Raw genomic sequence first — 25,181 nt, forward strand, 5'->3', positions numbered from 1 at the left:
ACAAATAAATAAATAAATATTGCTAGAAGTCCCATCGCCATCATTGCCTCCCCATTCTTACCATCGGCTAGATACTTCATTGCCTTCTGGTGCCGCTCACTAGACCTGGTCAGGAGAGCAGCCTTCTGATGAGTGGCTGGCGGGCGCTATACTGACATGTCCCACCGCCGCCACAGCCTCACTCGTCATTGGACTTGCCAGCTCTGATGGTTGCAGCTCAATGCCTCCACCCCCACAGGTATGGCAAGGACGTGAAGTGCTGTAAGGTGGCCTGGTGCTGCGACAGGGCTGGGGTTGGCAAGAGTGTGTAAGAAACACCTCCAGGCGCCCAGAGGCATAGAATGATAGGCAACTCCCAATTAGCTCAGCTGATCCACAGGCCACAGTTAAGGGGCCCAGCAGCCATGTGGTGATCACACTCGCTGCTTCCTGTACCTCAAAAAAACGTAAGACCTCTCCTCCAGTCTTATTTTCGAGGAAACAGTACTTAAGTTACCCTGGGTCATTTTCAATTCAGTTCTATGCAAGTACAGAAGTACATTTCAGGGTTTTTTGCTGTAGACCATTGTTCACATTAGAATAAAACTTTATGGCCTTGAAAAATTGTACTGAGATTTCTTAATCCTGCTTCCCTTTAAAACATCTAAATAGCTAAATGTAAATGTAAGTAACAGTACCCTATTGCACACATTAATCTAAATTAGAATTATTTGTCTCTTAACACTGTTTTTTGTTGTTTAGGTAACGGAATGTGAAATCTTTCTGTCATTACTTGTAAAGTTTTTGGATTCAGATAAACCTCAGTGGTTAAGAGCTGTTGCAGCAGAATCCATACACAGACTTTGCGTGCAACCACAACTACTAAGGTAGAGGCTTTTCCTGAACTGATGTACTAAATTAAGGTTTTTTTAAAAAAATAATATATATTTGGCGATATTCTAGAATTCTTGCTGGGTATGCCAGAAAGTATTACCAAGCCCTGGTATTAAAATATATTTTGAATTATTGAATTTACAAACTGCTGTAAAACATGAAGTCTTTTCCTAATTTTAATACACATAAGGACAAGTATTTAAAAATATAGGGTCACAAATTGTTTATTCAGTGGATGTTTGAAAATAAAAGTAACAATGGTTTTATTCATATCTTTACCAGGTCATTTTGTCAATCTTATGATATGAAGCAGCATTCTACCAAAGTATTCCGTGACATTGTGAATGCTTTGGGATCATTTATTCAATCACTGTTTCTTGTACCAAACCTAGGAAGTGCCTCAGCTACAATAAACCAAACTGGTAAATGGAATCTATTGTTTTAAATTGTTTATTCAAGGACCAATCCTATTTCTGTATATATTTTTATTATTATTTTATAATTCTTCTGCTACAACATTTTTACTTATGTGACTGTTCATTTAAATTTTTACACAAAAAAATCATATTTGATCAGAGGGAAGTCTATGATCTTTTGAATATGCTTTACATTTTTAGAACTCTGAAAGAACTCTGATGGCTTATATCTGGAGTGTCAAACTTAATATCATTGGTTGTATCAGAGTTGTGGTTGACCTGAGAGAGGGGCTGTGGGCCAGGAGTGTGGCCAGCTCAACATCACTCATGTAGTGAGTTTGTGGTGGCCCAGATGGGACGGGTGGGGTGGGGGGTAATCCATTGGCTTCAGTAGAGAAAGGCAAGAGCAGGGTGAGTGCCAAACCCTTTTCCACCAGAGGAGCCTCATCATCCCTCTCAGTCCAGGTAGAGGATCTCAGATGGCAACACAGGCTGCCAGAGCCCTGGGTAGTGCAGGGCAAGTGCGCAGCCCAGCCCTCGAGCTCCCAGGGCACCAGGACCTTATAACCCAGCCCAGCCTCGCTTCCCAAAGGGGTGCCTAGCTGCACTTATTTCCTCCTCAAAGCTGCTGCTGCTATACTGACTCCTTGGCCAGGTTGCTCATGGTGGTTGCAGGAGGGCAAAATGTGTGAGTCAGAGGGAGGCCCATCCTCTCTCCTTGAATGGAGATCCAGTTTTGTTACCAAAGCATCTTCAGCTGTAGGATGGGAGACCACCAGGAAAGGAGGGGGCAAGAGGATGGCGAAAGGACAGCAGCACTGTTGGTTGCCGCCAAGTTCTAAGGACTTCCCTTAGACATTCCTCCCTCTCATAATCTGCCTGCCCGCCTGCTTGCCTTCCCTACTTCTCATTCCCACCTTCCTTCCTTCCTTCCTTCCTTCCTTCCTTCCTTCCTTCCTTCCTTCCTTCCTTCCTTCCTTCCTTCCTTCCCCCATTCCCCCCTTCCCCCGCCTCCCCCCTCCCCCCTTACTGCTCCTATGCACACCCTTTTCCCTCCCTCCCCTCCCCCCTGCTTTTCACTCCCATCTCCTTCCTTCTTCTGCACTCAGGAAGATGAAGGAAGGAGAGAAATTGACAGCGCTGTTGACCTTGCTGCTGGCAGCTGTGGCTGTCTCACACGGAGGCCTGAATGTGGTCAACTTTAGATCTGACTTATGCAACCACAATGGAGCCAGCAAGCCCCCCATCCCGCCTCAGCAAAAGGGATGTCTCACGGGCTACAAGGACAAGCCAGCAAGTGGAGCATGGAAGCAGGTGGCGGCCATCTAGCCAGAACATGGGCCTTGTGTTTGACATGCCTGGCTTATATCAATAAATTAAACATGTCATTGTTGAAGGTATTATCTGCCATATTTTTCAGAGTATAAGATGTACCTTTTTCCCCCTAAAAGAAGCTGAAAATTTAGGAGCATCTTATACTCTGAATGTAGCTTTTTCTAAGCTTTTTCTTTCCAGTCCTAACTAGATGCTAACCATCTTCCTGGTTTTTTACTCCCTTCGAAGAAGGGTTTTTTCCTGCCTTAAGTCTTTGCAGGCTTGTTTTCATTCCTACTCCCTCTGAAAAAGGCTTTTTCATCCCTAACCAGGGGATAAAATAATGTGTTAAAGCTGAACAGATTAACGATGCTAATCAGATGAATACCTGGTAGGTAGATTTTCCCCCCTATTTTCCTCCCCAAAAGTAAGCGCTTCTTATACTCTGGTGTGTTTTATACTCTAAAAAGTACAGTAATTCAATTCTGGGTTATGTCAGTGTTATCTACATATTGCAGGACTACAAGAAGTGAAGATTGAATCATTAGTATTTAAAGTTTCTCAGTCTCTTGTTTTACTCCATAACACAATATATCACATTACTTTTTTTAATTTGTTTTATAGGAGGCAATGTTCCTAGTGCAACCTCAGCACAATCTAATCCTGGAATGTTAGGTATTGGTGGAGGTGTGACAGTATTACCTGCTTTTGAATATAGAGGTACTTGGATACCTATACTCAATATATCTGCACAGGGTAGTGCTAAAGCTACCTAGTAAGTGAAATAATTTATTTCTCTGTTTTTATAAACTTGCTTAATTCATCTTCTCAAACCTGCAGAGTAAAATATCTTCCATTCCCCTCAACACATATATATGCTATTTAGAATAATCAAAAATTGGTAGTAACGATGTTATAATCCCATTTGTTTTTTTTAAAAACTCTTAATAAAAAAACACGCGAAGTTTGTGTAAGGAGCCAGTTAGAATTATTTGGAAATTTTATAAAAGAATGGAAAAGGCTGTAATCTCCTCGTCACCCAAATATCACTCTCCCTGAGCTGAGATTAGCTTCATTTCTGTTAGTCTTCCAGAAAGCCTTGAAAATATGTTTTTTTATGAATCCTGGGAATCCTATAGCAAGCTTTCAGAATGGTTGAATAAGGTTAAATGGTTGTCTTCCCTTGGTCTTTTATGGTACTTTTATGCTTTATTACTTTCTGTTTTTATTTTTGTTTTTATTTGTGTCTACGTTTTTATATCAGGCATATAAAAATTAATTGTTTTAATAGTTTTTAATTATTTTACTTGTAAATCACACAGTTATTTGTGAGAGAGACAGCTATGTTAATTTGCTAAATAAGCAAATAATTTGAAGTGTTTTTTTAAAATTTGATTTCTATACCGCCCAATCCTAAAGGACTCAGGGTGGTTTACAACAATACAAATTACAAACAACAATAAAAATAAGTAAAAAATACAATCTAAATTCTAAAACCCTAATTAAAACTCATAGTAGAACAACTCAACAACACACGTACTAGCCATTCATACAGGTGGTCAAGCTAGTTGTTGATTTAGGGCCCCCAGGCCTACCGCCATAGCCAGGTCTTCATGGCCATACGGAAAGCCAGCAGGGTGGGAGCAGTACGGACATCAGGGGGGAGTTGATTCCATAGAGCAGGTGCGGCAACAAAGAAGGCCCTCCCCCGCGATCCCGCCAGCCTGCATTGCTTAGCTGACAGGATTGGAGGAGGCCAACTCTGTGTGCTCTAATTGGTTTCTGGGAGGTATGTGGCAAGAGACAGTCCCATAGATAATCTGGCCCTGAGCCATATAGGGCTTTATAGGTAATAAACAACACCGTAAATTGTGCCCGGAGACTAATACGAAGCCAGTACAGCTCGCGGAGTATAGGTGTTATATGGGTGTATCGAGGTGCACCCATGATAACTCACACGGCTGCATTCTGGATAATTTGGAGCCTCCGAACACTCTTCAAGGGTAGCTCCTTTAGGGTGCATTGCAGTAATCAATACAGGAGGTGATGAGGGCCTGAGCGACTGTGCGCAGAGCCTTTTGGTCCCAATAGGGCCGCAGCTGGTACACCAGGCGAAACTGGGCAAAGGTCCCCCTGGCCATAGCTGAGAGATGGTGATCAAAGTTCAACTGTGGGTCCAGGAGGACACCCAAGTTGTGGACCCTATCAGAGGAGTCAATGTTTCTCTCCCCAGCACAATGGACGGACAGATCGAATAGTCCTTAGATTATTGTAATGGACAATATGACTGACTACTTGATAAAAATCACTTGTTGCTGACAATAACTTGTGATCCAAAGTAATCCAACTGGCTTCTATCCCTAAGAGGACTAGAACATGGATCTCCTGGTCCTAGTCCATCATGTTAAACTACTAGATACAATTAGTTCTCTCTGTAATTTAAAATGAATTTTTAAAATTATGGCAATTATTATTCATTTAGTGACCATTCAAAGTTAAAATAGCATTGAAAAAGGACTTATGACCTTTCTTCAGACTTACAACTAGTATAGCATCGCCATGATCACATGATCAGAATTCAGGCACTTAGCAACAACTGTTATATATTTATAAGAGTTGCACTGTTTCAGAGTCATGTAATAATCTTTTCTAACCTTCTTAGCTGACTTACATCAAGCAAAGTCAATTCACTTAACTATAGTGATTTGGTTAGCTGTGACAAGAATTGTAAAATGAAGCACAACTCACAGTTGCTTTCCAGTGGAAATTTTAGCTTCAATTTTGGTCATAAGTCAAAGTTTGTTCCGGTTTATTTCAGCCTCCTATTATCTCAAGAAACTTTACTTTTGATGCAAATGAATGTTGCAGTGCTAAACATATTGTACAGTGGTACCTCGTCTTACAAACTTAATTTGTTCTGTGAAGAGGTTCAAAATAAGAAAAGTTCGTAAGATGAAACAATGTTTCCCATAGGAATCAATGTAAAAGCAAATAATGCGTGCAAGCCCATCCAAAACCTCACCCTTTTTGCCTTATTACTGCCGGCATTCTGATCCTTGTTTGGGGGTGGATGGAGGAGGCGGTGGGGAGAGACAGCAGAGGCTCCCCGGAGGGTGCTCCATGGGTGAATTGTCACATGCGGAAAGCTGGGGCTTCCACCCTCCTTGAAAGTTTTCGGGGGGGGGGGGCGGCAGGCAGAGGGGAATCTGCCCCCGACTTCCCCAGCCTCCATACCACCGCCCGGCTGTCATCTTGTACGGAAGTGAAAAGAGGAGGAGGAGCCGGACGCTGGTGGCGGCGGAGGAAGGCGAATGCCAGGGAGCTGTCACCCAGTCGGGAGGCTGGGAGGGAGGAGGGAAGAGGGAGGGAGGTTGGGAAGAGGCGCGGCTGGCCTGGCCGAGGGGGAGGAGAAAGGCGGAGAGAAAGTCCTGACAGCCGGCATGAGAGCAAGTGAGTGAGCGGGGCCTTAAAGCAGCAAAGTTCCCCGCAGACGCTTTTGCCCGGTCCTCTGAGGGGTGTGTGGAAGAGCCATGGTGGAACAAGCGAGAGAAAGTGAGCAGGTGGCTGCTCCTATGCAGGATCCAGGTTCAGGCATGGCTCTTCCTCCCCCCCCCCCCACGGAGGACTGGGCAAAAGCGGCAGCGGGGGGCTTCGCTGCTTTAAGGTGATGGGGCGCCCCGGGAGAGCCAGGGAGCCTTGCCTGAGGCCGAAGCGCAGGTCCTTGCCACGGACAGGATTCCCCGCCTCGGGACTGCGGGTGCAAGCAAAAGGAGGCGGGGAATCCCGTTTCCCATTTGCTTGCCACCCCACCGGGATTCCCCACCTCCTTTTGCTTGCACCCCCAGTCCCGAGGCAGGGAATCCCGTCCGTGGCAAGGACCTGCGCTTCAGAGAGGCACGGTGTCAATGGCCTGGGGGGACTCCAAATCCCCTATGGAAGGTCTATTAAGAGGAGAGGGAGGGGGGCTTCTGGTTTAGATGGCTCTATGACGGGAGGCAGGGAACGGAGCTCTGTACCTGGACCTTTATTTTCTTCCTTGGAGGCTGCCTTTGGCGGTCTGATCAGACCCGGCAGATTTGACCACGGAATCGGGGGTCTCCTGGAACCCTAGAGACAGATCGCCACTGTCTTGTAGGGCAGGGATTGCCCCACAGCTCCTTGGAAGAAGAACTGGGTAGCGATCATGGTGGCTGTCCGGCCATAACAGAGCAATCATAGGAGGAAGGTTAAAAGTTCACCAGAAGTAGATTGGCTTGATCAGATCACCAAAAGTAAAGTTTTTTTTTTCTCTCAATAAAAAAGAGATCGTAACCTCTCTTGGCTTGCTGAAATCGGACTGAAAAGGCGGCAGAGTAGCGGTGCCAGGCTAAGCAACCAGAAGAGTTTAGGACTTTAAAAAATCAGCGTACTAAGAACAAGGATATAGCACAATTCTCAGCTTTGATTTATCTGGACTGTTTCACTTTGGCTAAAGAACTAAAAAAAAAGAAATTTTAAAAAAGGAAACGTTATTGGACTTTGAGCGTATAATAAGAGAAATTTTTAAAAATCTAAAAAATAATAATAATAAACTTCTGCGACTGAGAGACCGAGTTTCGGGTGCTACAGGAAGACGTGAGTTCAGCTGAAGTCGCTATCAAAAAAGTTAAGCGAAAAAGAAAGAAAAGATCGCAAGTCAGGATCTCGTCTTTTTCTTCTTCTTTCTCCTTTAGGATATAAGTATTTTTACCACTTTCTTTATTTTATTTTATTGTTTTGCGTGGAATCGGCCATTGGTTGTTAACTACTAGATTCTGAACGTCACTTAAGTATCCCGGAAGTACCCTTGTAAAACACGGACTAATTATTTTGGACTAGAGTTTAAAATCGAACTTTCTCTTTCTCTTTGGACTGCCTAATTGTTTCCCCCTCATGGATTAATTTTTCATTCCTCGTGGTGATCTTTTTGACGGTGTGGATTACAGTTGGATGTGTTGAATAGAAGAAGACGAACTTCCGGTGTGATTACGCAATCGCAGCCTCGAGTTAAAGTAAAAATAAAAGTTCAAGAGATTAAAAAGACTAAAGCTTGGACTAGATTTATTTATTTATTTATTAGATTTGTATGCCGACCCTCTCTGTAGACTCGGAGCGGCTCACAACAGAAACAATACAAATCCAACACTTAAAAACACTTTAAAACCCTTAATATAAAAGACAATCATGCATCTCATACATACCATACACAAAGCGGGAACGGCCCAGGGGGATCAATTTCCCCATGCCTGATGGGTTTTGAGGAGTTTACGAAAGGCAAGGAGGGTGGGGGCAATCCTAATCTCTGGGGGAGTTGATTCCAGAGGGTCGGAGCTGCCACAGAGAAGGCTCTTCCCCTGGGTCCCGCCAGACAACATTGTTTCGTCGATGGGACCCAGGGAAGGCCAACTCTGTGGGACCTAACTGGTCTTTGGGATTCGTGCGGCAGAAGAAGGTCCCGGAGATATTCTGGTCCGATGCCATGAAGGACTTTATAGGTCATAACCAACACTTTGAATTGTGACCGGAAACTGATCGGCAACCAATGCAGACTACGGAGTGTTGGTGTAACATGAGCATACCTTGGGAAACCCATGATTGCTCTTGCAGCTGCATTCTGCACGACCTAAAGTTTCTGAATACTCTACAAAGGTAGCCCCATGTAGAGAGCATTACAGTAGTCGAGCCTCGAGGTAATGAGGGCATGAGTGACTGTGAGTAATGAGTTCTGGTTCAGATAAGGGCCGCAACTGGTGCACCAGGCGAACCCGGGCAAACACCCCCCTCGCCACAGCTGAAAGTTAGCTGTGGATCGAGTAGGACGCCCAAGTTGCAAACCCTCTCTGAGGGGGTCAATAATTCTCTCCCCCTGGGGTAATGGACAGACAGATGGATGTGACCTTGGGAGGCAGTACCCACAACCACTCCGTCTTGTCTGGATTGAGTCTGAGTCTGTTGGCACCCATCCAGACCCCAACAGCCTCCAGACACTAGCACATCACTTCCATTGATGGTAACCCACCCCATGCCCTTGGATGATCTCACCCAGCGGTTTCATGTAGATATTAAACAGCAGGGGGAGAGGACCGACCCCTCAAGAACTCCACAAGATAGGAACATAGGAGTCAACCTCCGACCCCCGCTAATACCAGCTGCGACCAACCAGAATCGTAGGAGGAAAACCACCGTAGAACGATGCCTCCCACTCCCAACCCCTCCAGTCGGCGCAGAAGGATACCATGGTCGATGGTATTGAAAGCCGCTGAGAAGTCAAGAAGCATCAGGATAGAGGATAAACTCCTGTCCCAGGCCCGCCACAGTGGCGTGACAGCTAGCAGTCGCCATCTTCCCAGCTGATCTGGCTGCCAACGTTCCGTGTTCTGCGACCAGAAACAGCTGCTGAATCGGGGATCTTCAGAGACATTTTGCCTCCCGAAACAACTAGAGCAAATATACTGACTCGGATTAAACACCTAAATTCCTGATGTTTTTTCTACAGACCTGTGAGTGATAATTGATAATTTTTAAATTCCATCACAGTGATCCCGGACTTCAATCAACTACCAGAACTTTCTTTGTTTTTACTTTTTATTTTTTTCCCCAATCAATTCGAAAAGATGCACAAATTGGATTGAATATTTTTTGAACTATTTGAAATTATCTTGTTTTTTTTCTTTTTCTCTTCTTTCTATCCCTTTTCTTATTTTACTTTACTAATTCTTTGTTGCTCTGAGTTAAAATAGATGAATTGCTAGAATTTGCTATTTCCCCCCACTCCCCTGGCAATTTTGTTAAAATTTGTTGCTAATTATATAGACTGTTATAGGATAAATGTCAATAGAACAGTAAATAGATCAACACAATAGTTAAAAATATACATGTTTATATATATAAAGTAATGAATTGTTTTTTCCTTTCCTTTATTTTGATTAATGAATAAGCATATTATTGTGTTAGAATATTAGAATATAATCATCAGTTTTTGACTTGCTCATTGAATTAAATTTATACCATTAATTTAAGGATATTTAAAATATTAAGGAATTTATACTCAAAGGGAAATTGTTTTGTTTTATATATTGAGATAAGGTTTTTTTTATTAACAGCACGTCACAACCAACCTTACAAACTGTTGTGTATACTCCTGTTCAGTGTAGGGATTTTTCAGATTCTGATTCAGAAAGTGGTTATGAATTAGTGGTAGGGCCTGATTTAGAGGCAGAAGAAGTAGGAGACCAACCACAGGTTGTTTGTATGGGTTCAGATTCAAGTGAAGGAGAAGCAGATGCTAGATGGGTAAATCCTTATTTCAGACGCTTGCAGAGGCGAAGAGAGCAGGGAAGAAATATTAAGGAGAGGACCGGGTTAATTCATTCATTCATTCATCACGTCCGGGTGTCAGAGGAAGAGAAGAGTTGAGTCATCAATCTGCGTTAAGAAATATGGAGGTTTCTTTCAAGCAGCTCCGAATGTAAGCTATGCCTTGTGTGCTTTTAATTGCAGTTTTTATGACTCTGGCCTAACTCTGACTAGCCATAAATAATAATAATAATAAATTTATATATTATTGTATTCTCGCTTTTCCCTGCTTTCTCTGATTTAAATATCTCCTCAATAGATTTTTGACTTGCTGGAGATGCACCTCCAGTGGCCCCTGTTATTTGCTGTTTTTTACCTCCTTTTGTAGCCATTGTGGTTGTATTGGTGGTTGACATTTCTTTCAATATTTTATTTTGCTTTTCTAATATATCATATATTCTATCCCAAACCACCATTAATCAAATCCTCTACACAATATTCTATTATTTTTTCAGCTTATAGCTATTAATATGCCTAAACAATTTCTAAAATTATTTCTAATATAGTTTTTTCTTATATCAATATCAACTAAATATAAACAATATTCAATATCCCATAAGTAATATATATAACAATCTATTAGTACTATTAAATCTATTATATTTGTTAACTATTGTTAGATATTATTCAATCTCTAATAACCTATAAATATATCCAAATATCCAAATCTATTTAAACTATCTAAACCATCTAAATTATTTAGGCTATATAGTTCAATTTTAAATACTCAATGTAACTAACTTAACTAACGTGACTAACTTAATCTTTAAGTAAAGTGTAGGAAAAGTAAAAAAGTAAAAAAGTAAGAAAGAAAAGAACAGAGCAAAATATATATAAAGTATATATGGTTTCTACTAAATAGAAGAGAAGAAAGAAAGGATAGTTGAATATTCAAAAGGAAAAATACCTATATCTTCATAAAATCAATACTCTATAAAAAAAAATTTATTGAATTTTTTAAAAGGACAAACAAGGACATACAACAATAAACATTTAAGGAGCTACCATTGCTCCTCTTATCGTAGAAGTCTAACTAATACAAAAATATAAAAATCCTAGCTATGATCAGATCAAAGCAGAAATGTCATACATGTAAATTACATTCTTGTTAATTTTTAACTCTATATTTTCAATATTAAACTTGTTAATTAAACTTTTTTATATTTTAAAATATTCTATGTTTATGCAAACAGAAAAAACAAGAGAAAAAAGTTATTAGTAATAGAAACATAGAAACATAGAAGTCTGACGGCAGAAAAAGACCTCATGGTCCATCTAGTCTGCCCTTATACTATTTTCTGTATTTTATCTTAGGATGGATATATGTTTATCCCAGGCATGTTTAAATTCAGTTACTGTGGATTTATCTACCACATCTGCTGGAAGTTTGTTCCAAGGATCTACTACTCTTTCAGTAAAATAATATTTTCTCATGTTGCTTTTGATCTTTCCCCCAACTAACTTCAGATTGTGTCCCCTTGTTCTTTTGTTCACTTTCCTATTAAAAACACTTCCCTCCTGGACCTTATTTAACCCTTTAATATATTTAAATGTTTCGATCATGTCCCCCCTTTTCCTTCTGTCCTCCAGACTATACAGATTGAGTTCATTAAGTCTTTCCTGATACGTTTTATGCTTAAGACCTTCCACCATTCTTGTAGCCCGTCTTTGGACCCGTTCAATTTTGTCAATATCTTTTTGTAGGTGAGGTCTCCAGAACTGAACACAGTATTCCAAATGTGGTCTCACCAGCATTCTATATAGTGGGATCATAATCTCCCTCTTCCTGCTTGTTATACCTCTAGCTATGCAGCCAAGCATCCTACTTGCTTTTCCTACCGCCTGACTGCACTGTTCACCCATTTTGAGACTGTCAGAAATCACTACCCCTAAATCCTTTTCTTTTGAAGTATTTGCCAACACTGAACTGCCAATACAATACTCAGATTGAGGATTCCTTTTCCCCAAGTGCATTATTTTACATTTGGAAACATTAAACTGCAGTTTCCATTGCTTAGACCATTTATCTAGTAAAGCTAAATCATTTACCATATTACAGACGCCTCCAGGAATATCAACCCTATTGCACACTTTAGAGTCATCGGCAAATAGGCAAACCTTCCCTACCAAACCTTCCCCTATGTCACTCACAAATATATTAAAAAGAATAGGACCCAGAACAGATCCTTGTGGCACACCGCTTGTAACCTGACTCTGCTCAGAATACTCGCCATTAACAATAACTCTCTGATGTCTACGCTTCAGCCAGCTGCAAATCCATTGAACTATCCAGGGATTAAGTCCAATCTTCACTAATTTATCTATCAGCTCTTTATGTGGAACCGTATCAAAGGCTTTGCTGAAGTCCAGGTAGGCAATATCCACGGCACCACCTTCATCCAACACCTTTGTGACATAGTCAAAGAAATCAATGAGATTAGTCTGACATGATTTGCCTTCAGTAAAGCCATGCTGATTTGGGTCTAATAAGTTATTGTTTTTTAGGTGCTGATTTATCCTCTTTTTGAGTAGAGTCTCCATCATTTTAACTACAACTGATGTCAAGCTAACTGGCCTGTAGTTACCAGCTTCTTCTCTACTGCCCTTCTTGTGAATAGGCACAACACTGGCCATTCTCCAATCCTCAGGAACTTCTCCTGTTAACAAGGATTGGTTAAACAAATCAGTCAGGGGGGTAGCAATGACAGATCTGAGTTCTTTAAGAACTCTGGGGTGGATGCCATCTGGACCCATTGCCTTATTTATCTTTAATCGTTCAAGTTCTTCTAAGACATCGGCTTCTAAGATCACTGGAGCTGAATCCGTACAGCTGGAAGCAATGCTATATCCCTCTATAGTATTATTTTGTAAGGTGTCTTTTGAGAAAACTGAACAGAAGTAGCTATTAAAATGGTCAGCGATCTCCTTATTCCCATTAATGCATGTATTATTCCCGGTACTAAGCTTCGTGATGCCGCAGTTTTTCTTCTTCTTATCATTAATATATCTGAAGAAGGTTTTATCCCCCTTCTTTACAGATTTGGCAATTTCTTCCTCTTTTGAGGCTTTAGCAGCATATATTATCTGTTTCGCCTCCTTCTGTCTCATTTTATATACCTCCCTATCAGCTATACTTCCAGACTCTTTATACCTCCTATAGGCAGCCTTTTTTTCATTGACTATAGCCCTTACATCATTGCTAAACCATAGCGGTTTCTTCTTCCTTTTACCTTTAGTTATTTGTCTTACATACAGTCCAGTGGCTTTTAAGATGGCCTTTTTTAATACAGTCCACTGGATGCTCGCTCCTGCCATTTTATCCCTCCCCTTTAATTCATTATCTAAATATTCTCCCATTGCATTAAAATTTGTTTTTCTGAAATCCAATACTTTGGTTGCATTATAGGATTGCTCACAATGAGTTTTTACATCAAACCACAAACATAGATGGTCACTGCAACCTAAATTTTCTCCCACCTTGACATCTGAAACCCAATTCCCATTCGTAAAAACTAAATCTAGAATATTCTCCCCTCTAGTTGGTGTCTTAACCAGCTGTGCCAGAGCTGCTCCTGTAAAGGCCTCTACTATATTCTTACTTTTGCATGTAAGGGCACTGGGGATATTCCAGTCAACATCAGGCATGTTGAAATCACCCATAACCACAATATCTCCCTTTACTGCCATTTGGGTAATTTCATCCACCATCTTGTTGTCATATTCCTCGGATTGCCCTGGAGGCCTATAGATCACCCCAATTCTAATGACAGACCCTTCTTTATTTTGCATGCAAATCCAGAGAGTCTCTAGATCTTGACACGTATTTTGAATTAGTGTTGTTTTTAGACTTTCTTTAATATAAATGGCTACTCCACCTCCCCTTCTCTCTATTCTATCCTTCCTATACAGTGTATATCCTGGTATGGATATTTCCCATTCATTAGAATCCTTAAACCATGTCTCAGTTATGGCAACCAGGTCCAAATTATCTCTAGATATTATGGCCATTAATTCACAGAGCTTGTTGCTCAAGCTTCGAGCATTTGTGCACATTACCCGAAGAACATTATTTTCGTTATTAGTTTGCCCCTTATCATCAACAACTACATCTATATTATTTGCAGCTCCCTTTTCATAAGCTTCCAAAAACTGCTTTATCCTCATTGGTCGGGGACAGAAATCACCCACATCAGTTACATCTCTGTCCCCTTTACCTAGTTTAAATGCCTGTCCAAAAAAGTTCTGAATTCCTCACCGAGCACCTGGGTACCTCTGTATGATGGATGCAAACCATCCCTCTTAAACAACTCCCTATTAGACCACCTACTGACATCATGACTTACATAGCCAAAACCTTCAGCTTTACACCACTGCCTTAACCACACATTAAACTCTCTGATACACGTTGTTTTATCCTCTTGGCCACAAACCGGTAACACCTCTGAGAAAGTCACTGAATCAGTTATTTTACCCAGCTCCACACTTAGACATTGAAAATCTCTTTTTACTACATTAACATTTCTCTGGGACAAATCATTTGTGCCAAGATGCACCACCACATCAACGTTATTACCTTTACTCACAGTCTTAACAATGTTTGTAATCCGCCTCCTGTCCCTGCTGGCAGTGGCCCCTGGGAGACACCTCAGCACCTTAACCACATCCTTGCTCTGTCCCAAATCAACACCTCTAACGGTCGAATCACCCACAAGAAAATGTGTCCTCTTTTTATTTCTACTAACTGTACTTGATGGTTTGGTAACATTTACGACAACTTCCCCTTTGAACATCCCCTCATTCTCTGCCTGAGGGACCTTGCTAATATCTCCAACATCCTTACTATTTAAATCCGCAAGAACACTATAGGAATTCGATACAGAGAGACCAAAATTGCTATGTTTTTGCTCAACTGCACGCAATCTTCCTGAACCGACAGTTGTCCACACAGCCCTCCTCCTCGGGGGGCGCTGTGGAAGTGGAGGCTGGACACATGGCTGCATTACAGCACATGGCTGGGACAATCTTTCCACTTCTGACTGCAAGCTACAAACTAAGGACTGCAATCTAGAGATCTCGCCATCTAACCTAGATGTCCTTATGCAAAGAGGGCAGTACCCCAAGTTCCACAAGGTACTACGGAAGACAACAGCCAAACAAATGTTACACTGCACCAAGCCAGTCATCTTAACAATGTATTGAAATACAAGTACTTAGCAGGAAAATCAACAATCCCTATTGCTACCAAACTTTGCTGATTTTGGTTTATAGTTATATGATTCGCGCGCCGTTAGGCGCGCGGGCCACTACCTTCTTCTCCTTCTCTGTGATCTGAAGTGCAAATTAAAATGGCTTTTTCCTGCCTTTTATACTTCCCAGTCTAATCCTGCCCCAGCCTAATCTGATTGGTCTGTGTTTGAAAACAAACTGCTAATAAAATTGTCTGTAACAGCCAGTTATAAATGCCCCTTCTCCTTGAATTCAAAAAATGCAAATGCAAAAAGTAAACAGCACTACCTTCTTCTCCTTCTCTGTGATCTGAAGTGCAAATTAAAATGGCTTTTTCCTGCCTTTTATACTTCCCAGTCTAATCCTGCCCCAGCCTAATCTGATTGGTCTGTGTTTGAAAACAAACTGCTAATAAAATTGTCTGTAACAGCCAGTTATAAATGCCCCTTCTCCTTGAATTCAAAAAATGCAAATGCAAAAAGTAAACAGCACTACCTTCTTCTCCTTCTCTGTGATCTGAAGTGCAAATTAAAATGGCTTTTTCCTGCCTTTTATACTTCCCAGTCTAATCCTGCCCCAGCCTAATCTGATTGGTCTGTGTTTGAAAACAAACTGCTAATAAAATTGTCTGTAACAGCCAGTTATAAATGCCCCTTCTCCTTGAATTCAAAAAATGCAAATGCAAAAAGTAAACAGCACTACCTTCTTCTCCTTCTCTGTGATCTGAAGTGCAAATTAAAATGGCTTTTTCCTGCCTTTTATACTTCCCAGTCTAATCCTGCCCCAGCCTAATCTGATTGGTCTGTGTTTGAAAACAAACTGCTAATAAAATTGTCTGTAACAGCCAGTTATAAATGCCCCTTCTCCTTGAATTCAAAAAATGCAAATGCAAAAAGTAAACAGCACTACCTTCTTCTCCTTCTCTGTGATCTGAAGTGCAAATTAAAATGGCTTTTTCCTGCCTTTTATACTTCCCAGTCTAATCCTGCCCCAGCCTAATCTGATTGGTCTGTGTTTGAAAACAAACTGCTAATAAAATTGTCTGTAACAGCCAGTTATAAATGCCCCTTCTCCTTGAATTCAAAAAATGCAAATGCAAAAAGTAAACAGCACTACCTTCTTCTCCTTCTCTGTGATCTGAAGTGCAAATTAAAATGGCTTTTTCCTGCCTTTTATACTTCCCAGTCTAATCCTGCCCCAGCCTAATCTGATTGGTCTGTGTTTGAAAACAAACTGCTAATAAAATTGTCTGTAACAGCCAGTTATAAATGCCCCTTCTCCTTGAATTCAAAAAATGCAAATGCAAAAAGTAAACAGCACTACCTTCTTCTCCTTCTCTGTGATCTGAAGTGCAAATTAAAATGGCTTTTTCCTGCCTTTTATACTTCCCAGTCTAATCCTGCCCCAGCCTAATCTGATTGGTCTGTGTTTGAAAACAAACTGCTAATAAAATTGTCTGTAACAGCCAGTTATAAATGCCCCTTCTCCTTGAATTCAAAAAATGCAAATGCAAAAAGTAAACAGCACTACCTTCTTCTCCTTCTCTGTGATCTGAAGTGCAAATTAAAATGGCTTTTTCCTGCCTTTTATACTTCCCAGTCTAATCCTGCCCCAGCCTAATCTGATTGGTCTGTGTTTGAAAACAAACTGCTAATAAAATTGTCTGTAACAGCCAGTTATAAATGCCCCTTCTCCTTGAATTCAAAAAATGCAAATGCAAAAAGTAAACAGCACTACCTTCTTCTCCTTCTCTGTGATCTGAAGTGCAAATTAAAATGGCTTTTTCCTGCCTTTTATACTTCCCAGTCTAATCCTGCCCCAGCCTAATCTGATTGGTCTGTGTTTGAAAACAAACTGCTAATAAAATTGTCTGTAACAGCCAGTTATAAATGCCCCTTCTCCTTGAATTCAAAAAATGCAAATGCAAAAAGTAAACAGCACTACCTTCTTCTCCTTCTCTGTGATCTGAAGTAATACTATTTAATATTTCATTCTATATTATAGTTAATTATTAATACCATTTTTAAAATTCCACCAATCGTATACTTTATCCCATATTTTATAATATTCTGTTTCAGTTTGGTTATTTAAACGTTTAGTCATCATATCTAGTTCTGCACACTCTATAATTTTTTTTAATACTTCAGTATCTTTTGGTATTGTATTTTCTTTCCATTTCTGTGCGAATACTATTCGTGCCGCAACCAATATATGTATTATTAAATAATAAATTTCTTTTTTATACTTTGTATTTGAAATACCCAATAAAAACAATTCAGGAGATTTATTAATCTTCTCCTTTGTTATTTCGTTTATCCAATTCTCTACTTTGTTCCAAAATATTTTTGTCTCAGGACATGTCCACCACGCATGATAATATGTACCAATTTCTTTTTTACATTTCCAACATATAGGTGATACAGACGAAAACATTTTAGAAATTCTATACGGTGGAAGGTGCCATCTATAAAACATCTTAATTTGATTTTCTTTAAAGGAAATCGATTTTGTTATTTTCCAATTATACATCCATACTCTTTCCCATGTATCTAAATCTATCTCTTTGCCTAAATTTTTGCACCAACTGATCATATTGTCTTTCAATATCCAACCTATCGTTCTATAATTTAATAGATATTTATACATGTTTCCAATTATTTTTGAATAATTTTGAAATAATAATTTACTCAACACATTATTTTCTTTTTTAAAAATCTAAGTCTTTACATCTATATGATATCTCGAACTAATCTGTATATATTGCCACCAGTCCAAGTCGATACCTAAGTCATATAATTCTTGTTTTGTTCTTAATTTAAATTTATCATCTAACAATTCTCTATATTTCCAATTCTTACCTTTTTCTTTAAGATTCGGGTGTGTAATAGCTTCAATGGGTGATACCCATTCTGGCATTACTAAAAAATGGTTTTTCTTTATTTCGTTCCATACTTCTATCAATGCTTTCCTGATAATATTATTTTTAAAATATGAATGTGTTTTTAATTTATCATACCATATAAATGCGTGCCAACCAACCATCAAATCATGCCCTTCTAGGTTAAGTATCCTTTGATTTTCTAAGGTCAACCATTCTTTTATCCATGTCAAAGCGATGGCATGGTAATATAATTTCCAATTTGGGAGACCTAGGCCTCCTCTTTCCTTACGATCTTCTAATGAGTTTTGTTTTATTCTTGCTTTTTTACCTTGCCAAATAAATTTTTTTATTACCTTATTTAGTTCAGCAAAAAATTTAGGTCCTGGATTAATTGGAATAACTTGAAAGAGAAACAAAATTTTGGGAAGGATATTCATTTTAATTGTAGAAATTCTTCCTACTAATGATAGTTGTAAATTACTCCATAATTCTAAATCTTTTTTAACTTGGCTTAACAGTTTTAAATAGTTATCATTTTTCAATGATATAGCCTTGGAGGTCATCCATATCCCTAAATACTTCACTTTTTTTGTAATTTTCATGTTAGAAAAATCTCCTAAATTTTTTCTTTGTGTTTCAGTCATATTTTTTGTTAATATCTGCATCTTTTCTTTGTTTATTTTCAATCCTGCAACTTTCCCATATTCTTCAATCGAATTTATTAAGTTTAAAATGGATTCTATTGGGTCCTCCAAAACAAACACCACATCATCTGCGAATGCTTGTGCTTTATAAATTTCTTTTTTTATCTTCAAACCTTTTATTTTCCTATCTGCTCTTATTTTTATCAACAGTACCGCTAATGTTAAAATAAATAATAGTGGTGATATTGGGCAACCTTGTCTTACTCCTCGTTGTATATCTACTTTTTTAGTCTGTTCACCATTTATTATAATTTTAGCTGTTTGTTCAGAATATATAGCATCTATTACATTAAAAAACTTTGTTCCTACCTCCATCTTGTTTAGTTGTATTTTCATAAAGTTCCAGTCTACATTGTCAAACGCCTTTTTCGCATCTAAAAATATAAGCGCCATTTGCTTTTCTGGATGTTGCTCATAGTATTCTAATGTATTTACTATTATTCTTAAGTTGTTTTTAATTTGTCTTGCGAATATTGATATAAAAATTTTATAATCTACATTTAATAGTGAAATAGGTCTATAATTTTCAATTTTTTCTTTTTCCGTATCTGCTTTGTGAATTAAGGTTATTAAAGTTTCTGACCATGTTTTTGGCAATTTACCTTCCGCCAATATTTGATTATATATCTCAAGCATGTTTGAAAAAAATATTTCTATCTCCAATTTATAAAATTCTGCTGGTATTGCATCTATACCTGTTGCTTTGTTATTTTTTTGATTCTTTATGGATTGTTTTAATTCCATACCTGTAATAGGTTTATTCAATCTTTGCTGTTGCGCCTCAGTTAATACTGGTAATTCTATTTTTCCCAAATAACTAAAAATTGAATCTTCACTTATTTCTTCCTTCTTATATAATTGTTTATAAAATTCCAATGCTATTTCCTTTTTGTCTTCTATTCTATGTTTCATTATACCCTTTGAATCTATCAACTTTTTTATAATTCTATTTTCTCTCTCTTTCCTTAATTTATATGCCAACCATCTTCCAGGTTTATTTGCATATTCAAAATATTCTTGTTTTGCTCTTTTTATTTTTTCTGCAATTGGTTCTTGTTCTATTAATCTCAATTTATGTCTTATTAATTCTCTCTGGTTTTTTAACTTGTCATCCTTATCCTCTTTTTGCATTAACATTTCTAAACTTTTAAATTCTTCTAATAATTTTTCATAACATATTTTCCTCTCTTTGTTTTTTTTTTTGCTACAAATGATATTGTTAGTCCACGTATATACGCCTTAGCTGTATCCCATAAATTTTGAGGAGTGGTATCAATATTTTTGTTTATTTTGAAAAAAGCTCTAATTCTTTTTCTATCCATTTTTTATATTCTGGATCTTTTATTATGATTCTATTCATTGACCAATTATTTATTTTCCTTTTACCTTTCCAATATATAGATAAAGGGTTATGATCTGCCCAATTATTTGTCTCTATTTCTATTTTACTAATTTGTTCCATTATATGTAGAGGGGCCCATGCCATATCAATTCTAGACCAAGTCTTATGCGGGTTAGAATAAAAAGTATATTGTTTGTCTTTTAAATGTTGTTCTCGCCATACATCTTTTAATGCTAATTCGGCACACATTTTCCAGAACGTCCCAGGCAAAATTACCTTTTTTTTCTTTTCTTTTCTTTTCCCAGTATAATCAACTCGATCATCTGAAATTGCATTAAAATCCCCTATTATTATCATATTTTCAATTGATAATTCATTAATTTTTTCATGCAGGTCTTTATAGAATTGTTTTTGGTTATCATTTGGTGCATAAATTGAGACAATTACAAGAGGTTTTGGTTCTAAGTCTAATTGCACAATCAACATCCTCCCATCACTATCATTATATATTTCTTTGGATTCAATTAATTCATCGATATACATTACTACACCTCTTTTCTTTTGATTTGCCAAGCTAGTATATAATTTCCCCAATTTTGAATTTTTAAGAAGACTTCGTTTTGATTTTTTAATATGAACTTCTTGTAAAATATTTATCTGGGCTTTTTGTTTCGTAAGTTTAGTTAATATTTGATTCATCTTCCTTGGGTTCAATCCATTTACGTTAACTGAAAATATTTTCAGTTCTTGTGTCATCTTTATTTATAGTACTTTATGGCTTCTTTTGGTTCACGGAGTCGGGTTTCCAAAATTAATTCCTGTGAAGCCTGGGTTTGTTCCTGCTCCACTGCCAGTAGTTCTTCCCCTCCACCTCCAGTGGCCCCCATCTTGGCATCACTACTCTTTGATTCTATCCGGATTTGTTCAATTTGTCCAATCCGGTACGTGCCAAGAAAGATCTTGCTTGTTCCACACTTTCTATTCTTACTCTCGTCGATTGCCAAGTCAGAGTCAAACCTTCAGGTACCAACCATCTGAAAACAATGCTCTTTCTGATCAAAATGCTTGTAAGAAAGTAGTACTGTCTTCTACTCTCTCGAACTCTCCTCGGAACTTGTTTCAGAATCGTAATTTCTTTCCCATTGCGTTGAAAAGTCTCATTTTTTGTCAATCTCAGTATCTCATCTTTGATTATTCTTCTTGAAAATTTAATATGCACTTCTCTAGGTAAGTTGTGGCGTCTCACATATCCAGTCTGGACTCGGTAGACTTCATCAATTTCTCTTACCAATTCTGCTGGATCCTCTTGCATGATAGCACCTATCACTTCTGCCATTTTTGTGGGTAGATCTTCATCTCTTTCTTCTTCAATATTTTGGAATCTCAGGCCATGTGACGCGGATTGGATTTCTAAGTTAGTTATTGCTGTATCAAAATCTCTGCAGGCTGCATAATTACGGTCATCGTATTCTTCCACTCTTTGTCCCATGATTTGAATTTTCCCTTCTGTCGTTTGTATTCTTTTTTCACTTTCTTGTAGGTTTTGTTGCATGGTTTTTATATCTCCGTCCATCTCAGCGACCTTTCCTTTCACTTCCGTTAATTCTGTTTTAAGCTCAGCAACTTCTTTTTTTATCTCATCTTTCATCTCCTTCATTTCTTGCCTCAGTTCTTGCTTCATTTCTTGTAAGTACATTTTCATTTCTTCTTTATTCGCGGCAAGTTGAGTTTTGGTCTGGGCTTGTGACTCTTGTATACCAGCTAGGGCATCTTGAATAATCTGGAAGTTAGTGTCCATCATTGGCTTTTCTTTTTCTTTCTCTTTGGCTAACATTGTAGTTATAGTCCTTTGTTGTAATGGTGATGAAGTTGGGGAGACTTTTGGTGTAGTAGTTGAAGTCGAAGCCGGGGTAGTTGGTTGTTTTCGCGTTGTTATTGTAGTTACCGAAGTCGCGCTTTGTCCCTGTGGGAGCCTTTCATATTCCAAAATTTTAAAAAGTAAATATCAATTCAATTAGTACAATAATAATACGATAGTTGGTTGTTTGAGTTAATTAAACAGAAAGAAAGTAAAGAGAAAAAAAAGAAAAAAAGGTGGAAGAAAAATAATTTAATCTTCTAGGATCCTAGTATCTTAGAAAAGGGGGATCAGGTGTGGAGGGGAAGAAATCAAGCTTCTAGCTCATGTTAATTAAGTTAATAATGGGGGGGGGAAGAGTATAATTGTAATAAGAGAGAATTAAAAAGGGTAAAATAAAAAGAAAAGGGAAGAGAGAAAGAATAAAAAAGGGGGGAAATAGGGAGGAAACCTGATTGAAAATTTATTTTAAAAGAAATTAAGTGGGGAAAAAATATTTCTAATATTTAAAAAATAGAAAAAAAATAGAAGAGTAAAAAAATAGAAAATGGAAAAATAAAAATAAAAATAAAAAATTATTTCTAATTTTATATATATATATATATATATATATATATATATATATATATATATATATATATAAAAGAATGGAAAAATTATTCAAGCAGTAATTATAATAAGCACACCTTAGATTAAAAAAGAAAGATATCGAAAAATATTTTTTTTAGAGAAGGATACAAAATTTTCTAATAAATCCAAGTAAAGTGAACCTAAATTATGTTCTAATAAAATTATCCAAGAAAAATAAAAATAAATCCAAAACCAATGTCCAGTGTAATTTCCAAATTCAAATACTTATAAAATAATCCAAGTCTCTTTATTTTATAAAAAAGGCAGAAAAAAGTAAAAATACAAAAGATATCGTTACACCTCTATTATAATGCAGAAAAATAGTCCCATCAAGTCCAAAAACAAGGGTAAAAAGGAAGTAAAAATAATGTCGAAAATTTTAAAAGTAGAAAAATAGAATAGGTAATCCAAATTTCATTTCAAATAATTATAGCTTCAATAGGATTCCCTTCAAATAACGTAGTTTCAATTAAGTTCAGTTCATAGGTTCATGTATTCAGTTCATTAATATATTTTACTTCATCTACTCAATGATTAGCAAATCAAACTTTAACTTTATTTAAAAAGAAGAAAAAGAAAATTTATATATCAAAAATATAGGGAAAAAAGTAAAAGGGAAGCGTACACACCACACTATAATCTTAAATTTAGACAAAAGTGAAAGTTATACTTAATTGTAACAAAGACAAGTAGTTCCGGCTGATTTTCTCTTCAGCGAATGGATATCACTTTCAGTTTTCTTCTTTTGTGTATTCGCCTTAAAGTTTAAAAGCTTCTTCTTCCAAAGTCGTCCCAATACCAAAAGAGTTCCGTGTGGTGCTGTCGATCTCCTTTATCTGCTGATCTGTTTTTTGTAGACTTCAATTCTGTTTTTTTTTTCCCCTTCCGCTTTCGGCGACCGCTATGGCTGTGTTGGGCACAGCTCTCCATTCCTGCAGCTGCGGGGTTATCCCTAACCCCCGAGACCTCGGCGATCTGTCCCGGGGTGTCCAGGAGACCCCCTGTCCTGTGCCGACCCCTCCGGAGTTGGCACAACGCGAATCCGCGTCCTACAGGAGGGAAAGGAAGGCTGCGGAGCTGGAGCTTGGCTTCCGCACCTCTGGCGCGATCGGGCTCCACCCGGAAGCACCAAAAAAAAATCAATATTCTATTTGTACTATATCTCAGTATACATTATTATTATTATTAGATTGAAATAACTTATAACTTTAGCTTATAATGATCTAAATTGAATTAATTATAATGGTAATATCAATAACAATTATATTTTCTATTTGATATAGTTATAGTAATATTTAGAATCACATTTAAGATTAAAGTTACAATAAATACAATAAATGATAATCAGTATCAAAATATCTAAATAAGTATCAAATATATTTTCTACTTGTTTGTATGAGCAGATTGTTTGTTATACCATAGAAGTTGCTTCAGCATATACCGTATATACTCGAGTATAAGCCGACCCGAGTATAAGCCGAGGCACCAATTTTTGCCACAAAAACTGGGAAAACGTATTGACCCGAGTATAAGCCGAGGTTAGAAAATGCAGTTGCTACTGGTAACTTATAAAAATGGAAAACAATAAAATTACATTAATTGAGACATGTTTTAGAATATTTATTTTAAAGAAAACCAGTAAACTAGCTCTGTAAATTTAAAAGAGGGTAAACAAATTAACAATATTAACAATAAATTAAAAAGTAAAAAAAGTAGCTCGATCAGGAACAAAGCTAAAACCTAACAGTTAAAATCCTTCAAAACTGGATTCCTTCTCATCATTAATTGGATTTACATTATTGTTCTGTTTTTATATATGCTGTGAGCCACCCTGAGTCCTTGGAGAGGGATTGCATACAAATCCAATTAAATAAATAAACAAACAAACAAACAAATAAATAAGTGTATCCAAAGAAGAGCTTCAGCATTAGCTGCTGTGAGGTTATCAGCATAGAAAACCAGATAGATAGATAGATAGATAGATAGATAGATAGATAGATAGATAGATAGATATAGATAGAAAGATAGATAGATAGATAGACAGACAGACAGACAGAAAAATAGATAGATAGATAGATAGATAGATAGATAGATAGAAATAGATACAGATAGATAGATAGATAGATATAGATAGAAAGATAGATAGACAGATAGACAGACACACAGACAGATAGAAAAATAGATAGATAGATAGATAGAAATAGATACAGATAGATAGATAGATAGAAAGAAAAATAGATAGATAGAAAAATAGATAGATAGAAAGATAGAAAAATAGATAGATAGAAATAGATACAGATAGATAGATAGATAGATAGACAGATAGATATAGATAGAAAGATAGATAGACAGACAGACAGACAGATAGAAAAATAGATAGATAGATAGATAGATAGATAGATAGATAGATAGATAGATAGATAGAAATAGATACAGATAGATACATAGATAGATAGATAGATAGATAGATAGAAAAATAGATAGATAGAAAAATAGATAGATAGAAAAATAGACAGATAGAAAAAGAATTCCTGTCTAGCTCTGCCTCATAACACATTATTAG

The 25,181-nt window shown here is 37.6% G+C and overlaps 1 protein-coding gene across 6 annotated transcripts in view; it reads left to right on the top strand.

Annotated features, from left to right (window-relative positions):
* The window catches only part of MON2 (MON2 homolog, regulator of endosome-to-Golgi trafficking), a 331,402-nt gene that overhangs the window by 77,591 nt on the left and 228,630 nt on the right, over positions 1 to 25,181 (top strand). For all 6 annotated transcript variants that reach the window (XM_070755596.1, XM_070755593.1, XM_070755594.1 and 3 more), the window contains 3 exons: positions 742 to 866; positions 1,156 to 1,295; positions 3,228 to 3,378. In XM_070755596.1, coding sequence (XP_070611697.1) covers positions 742 to 866; positions 1,156 to 1,295; positions 3,228 to 3,378 — 416 coding nt within the window. The remainder of the gene's footprint in view (positions 1 to 741; positions 867 to 1,155; positions 1,296 to 3,227; positions 3,379 to 25,181) is intronic.

The sequence above is a fragment of the Erythrolamprus reginae genome, chromosome 6 (assembly GCF_031021105.1).
Source record: "Erythrolamprus reginae isolate rEryReg1 chromosome 6, rEryReg1.hap1, whole genome shotgun sequence".
Taxonomy (NCBI): domain Eukaryota; kingdom Metazoa; phylum Chordata; class Lepidosauria; order Squamata; family Dipsadidae; genus Erythrolamprus; species Erythrolamprus reginae.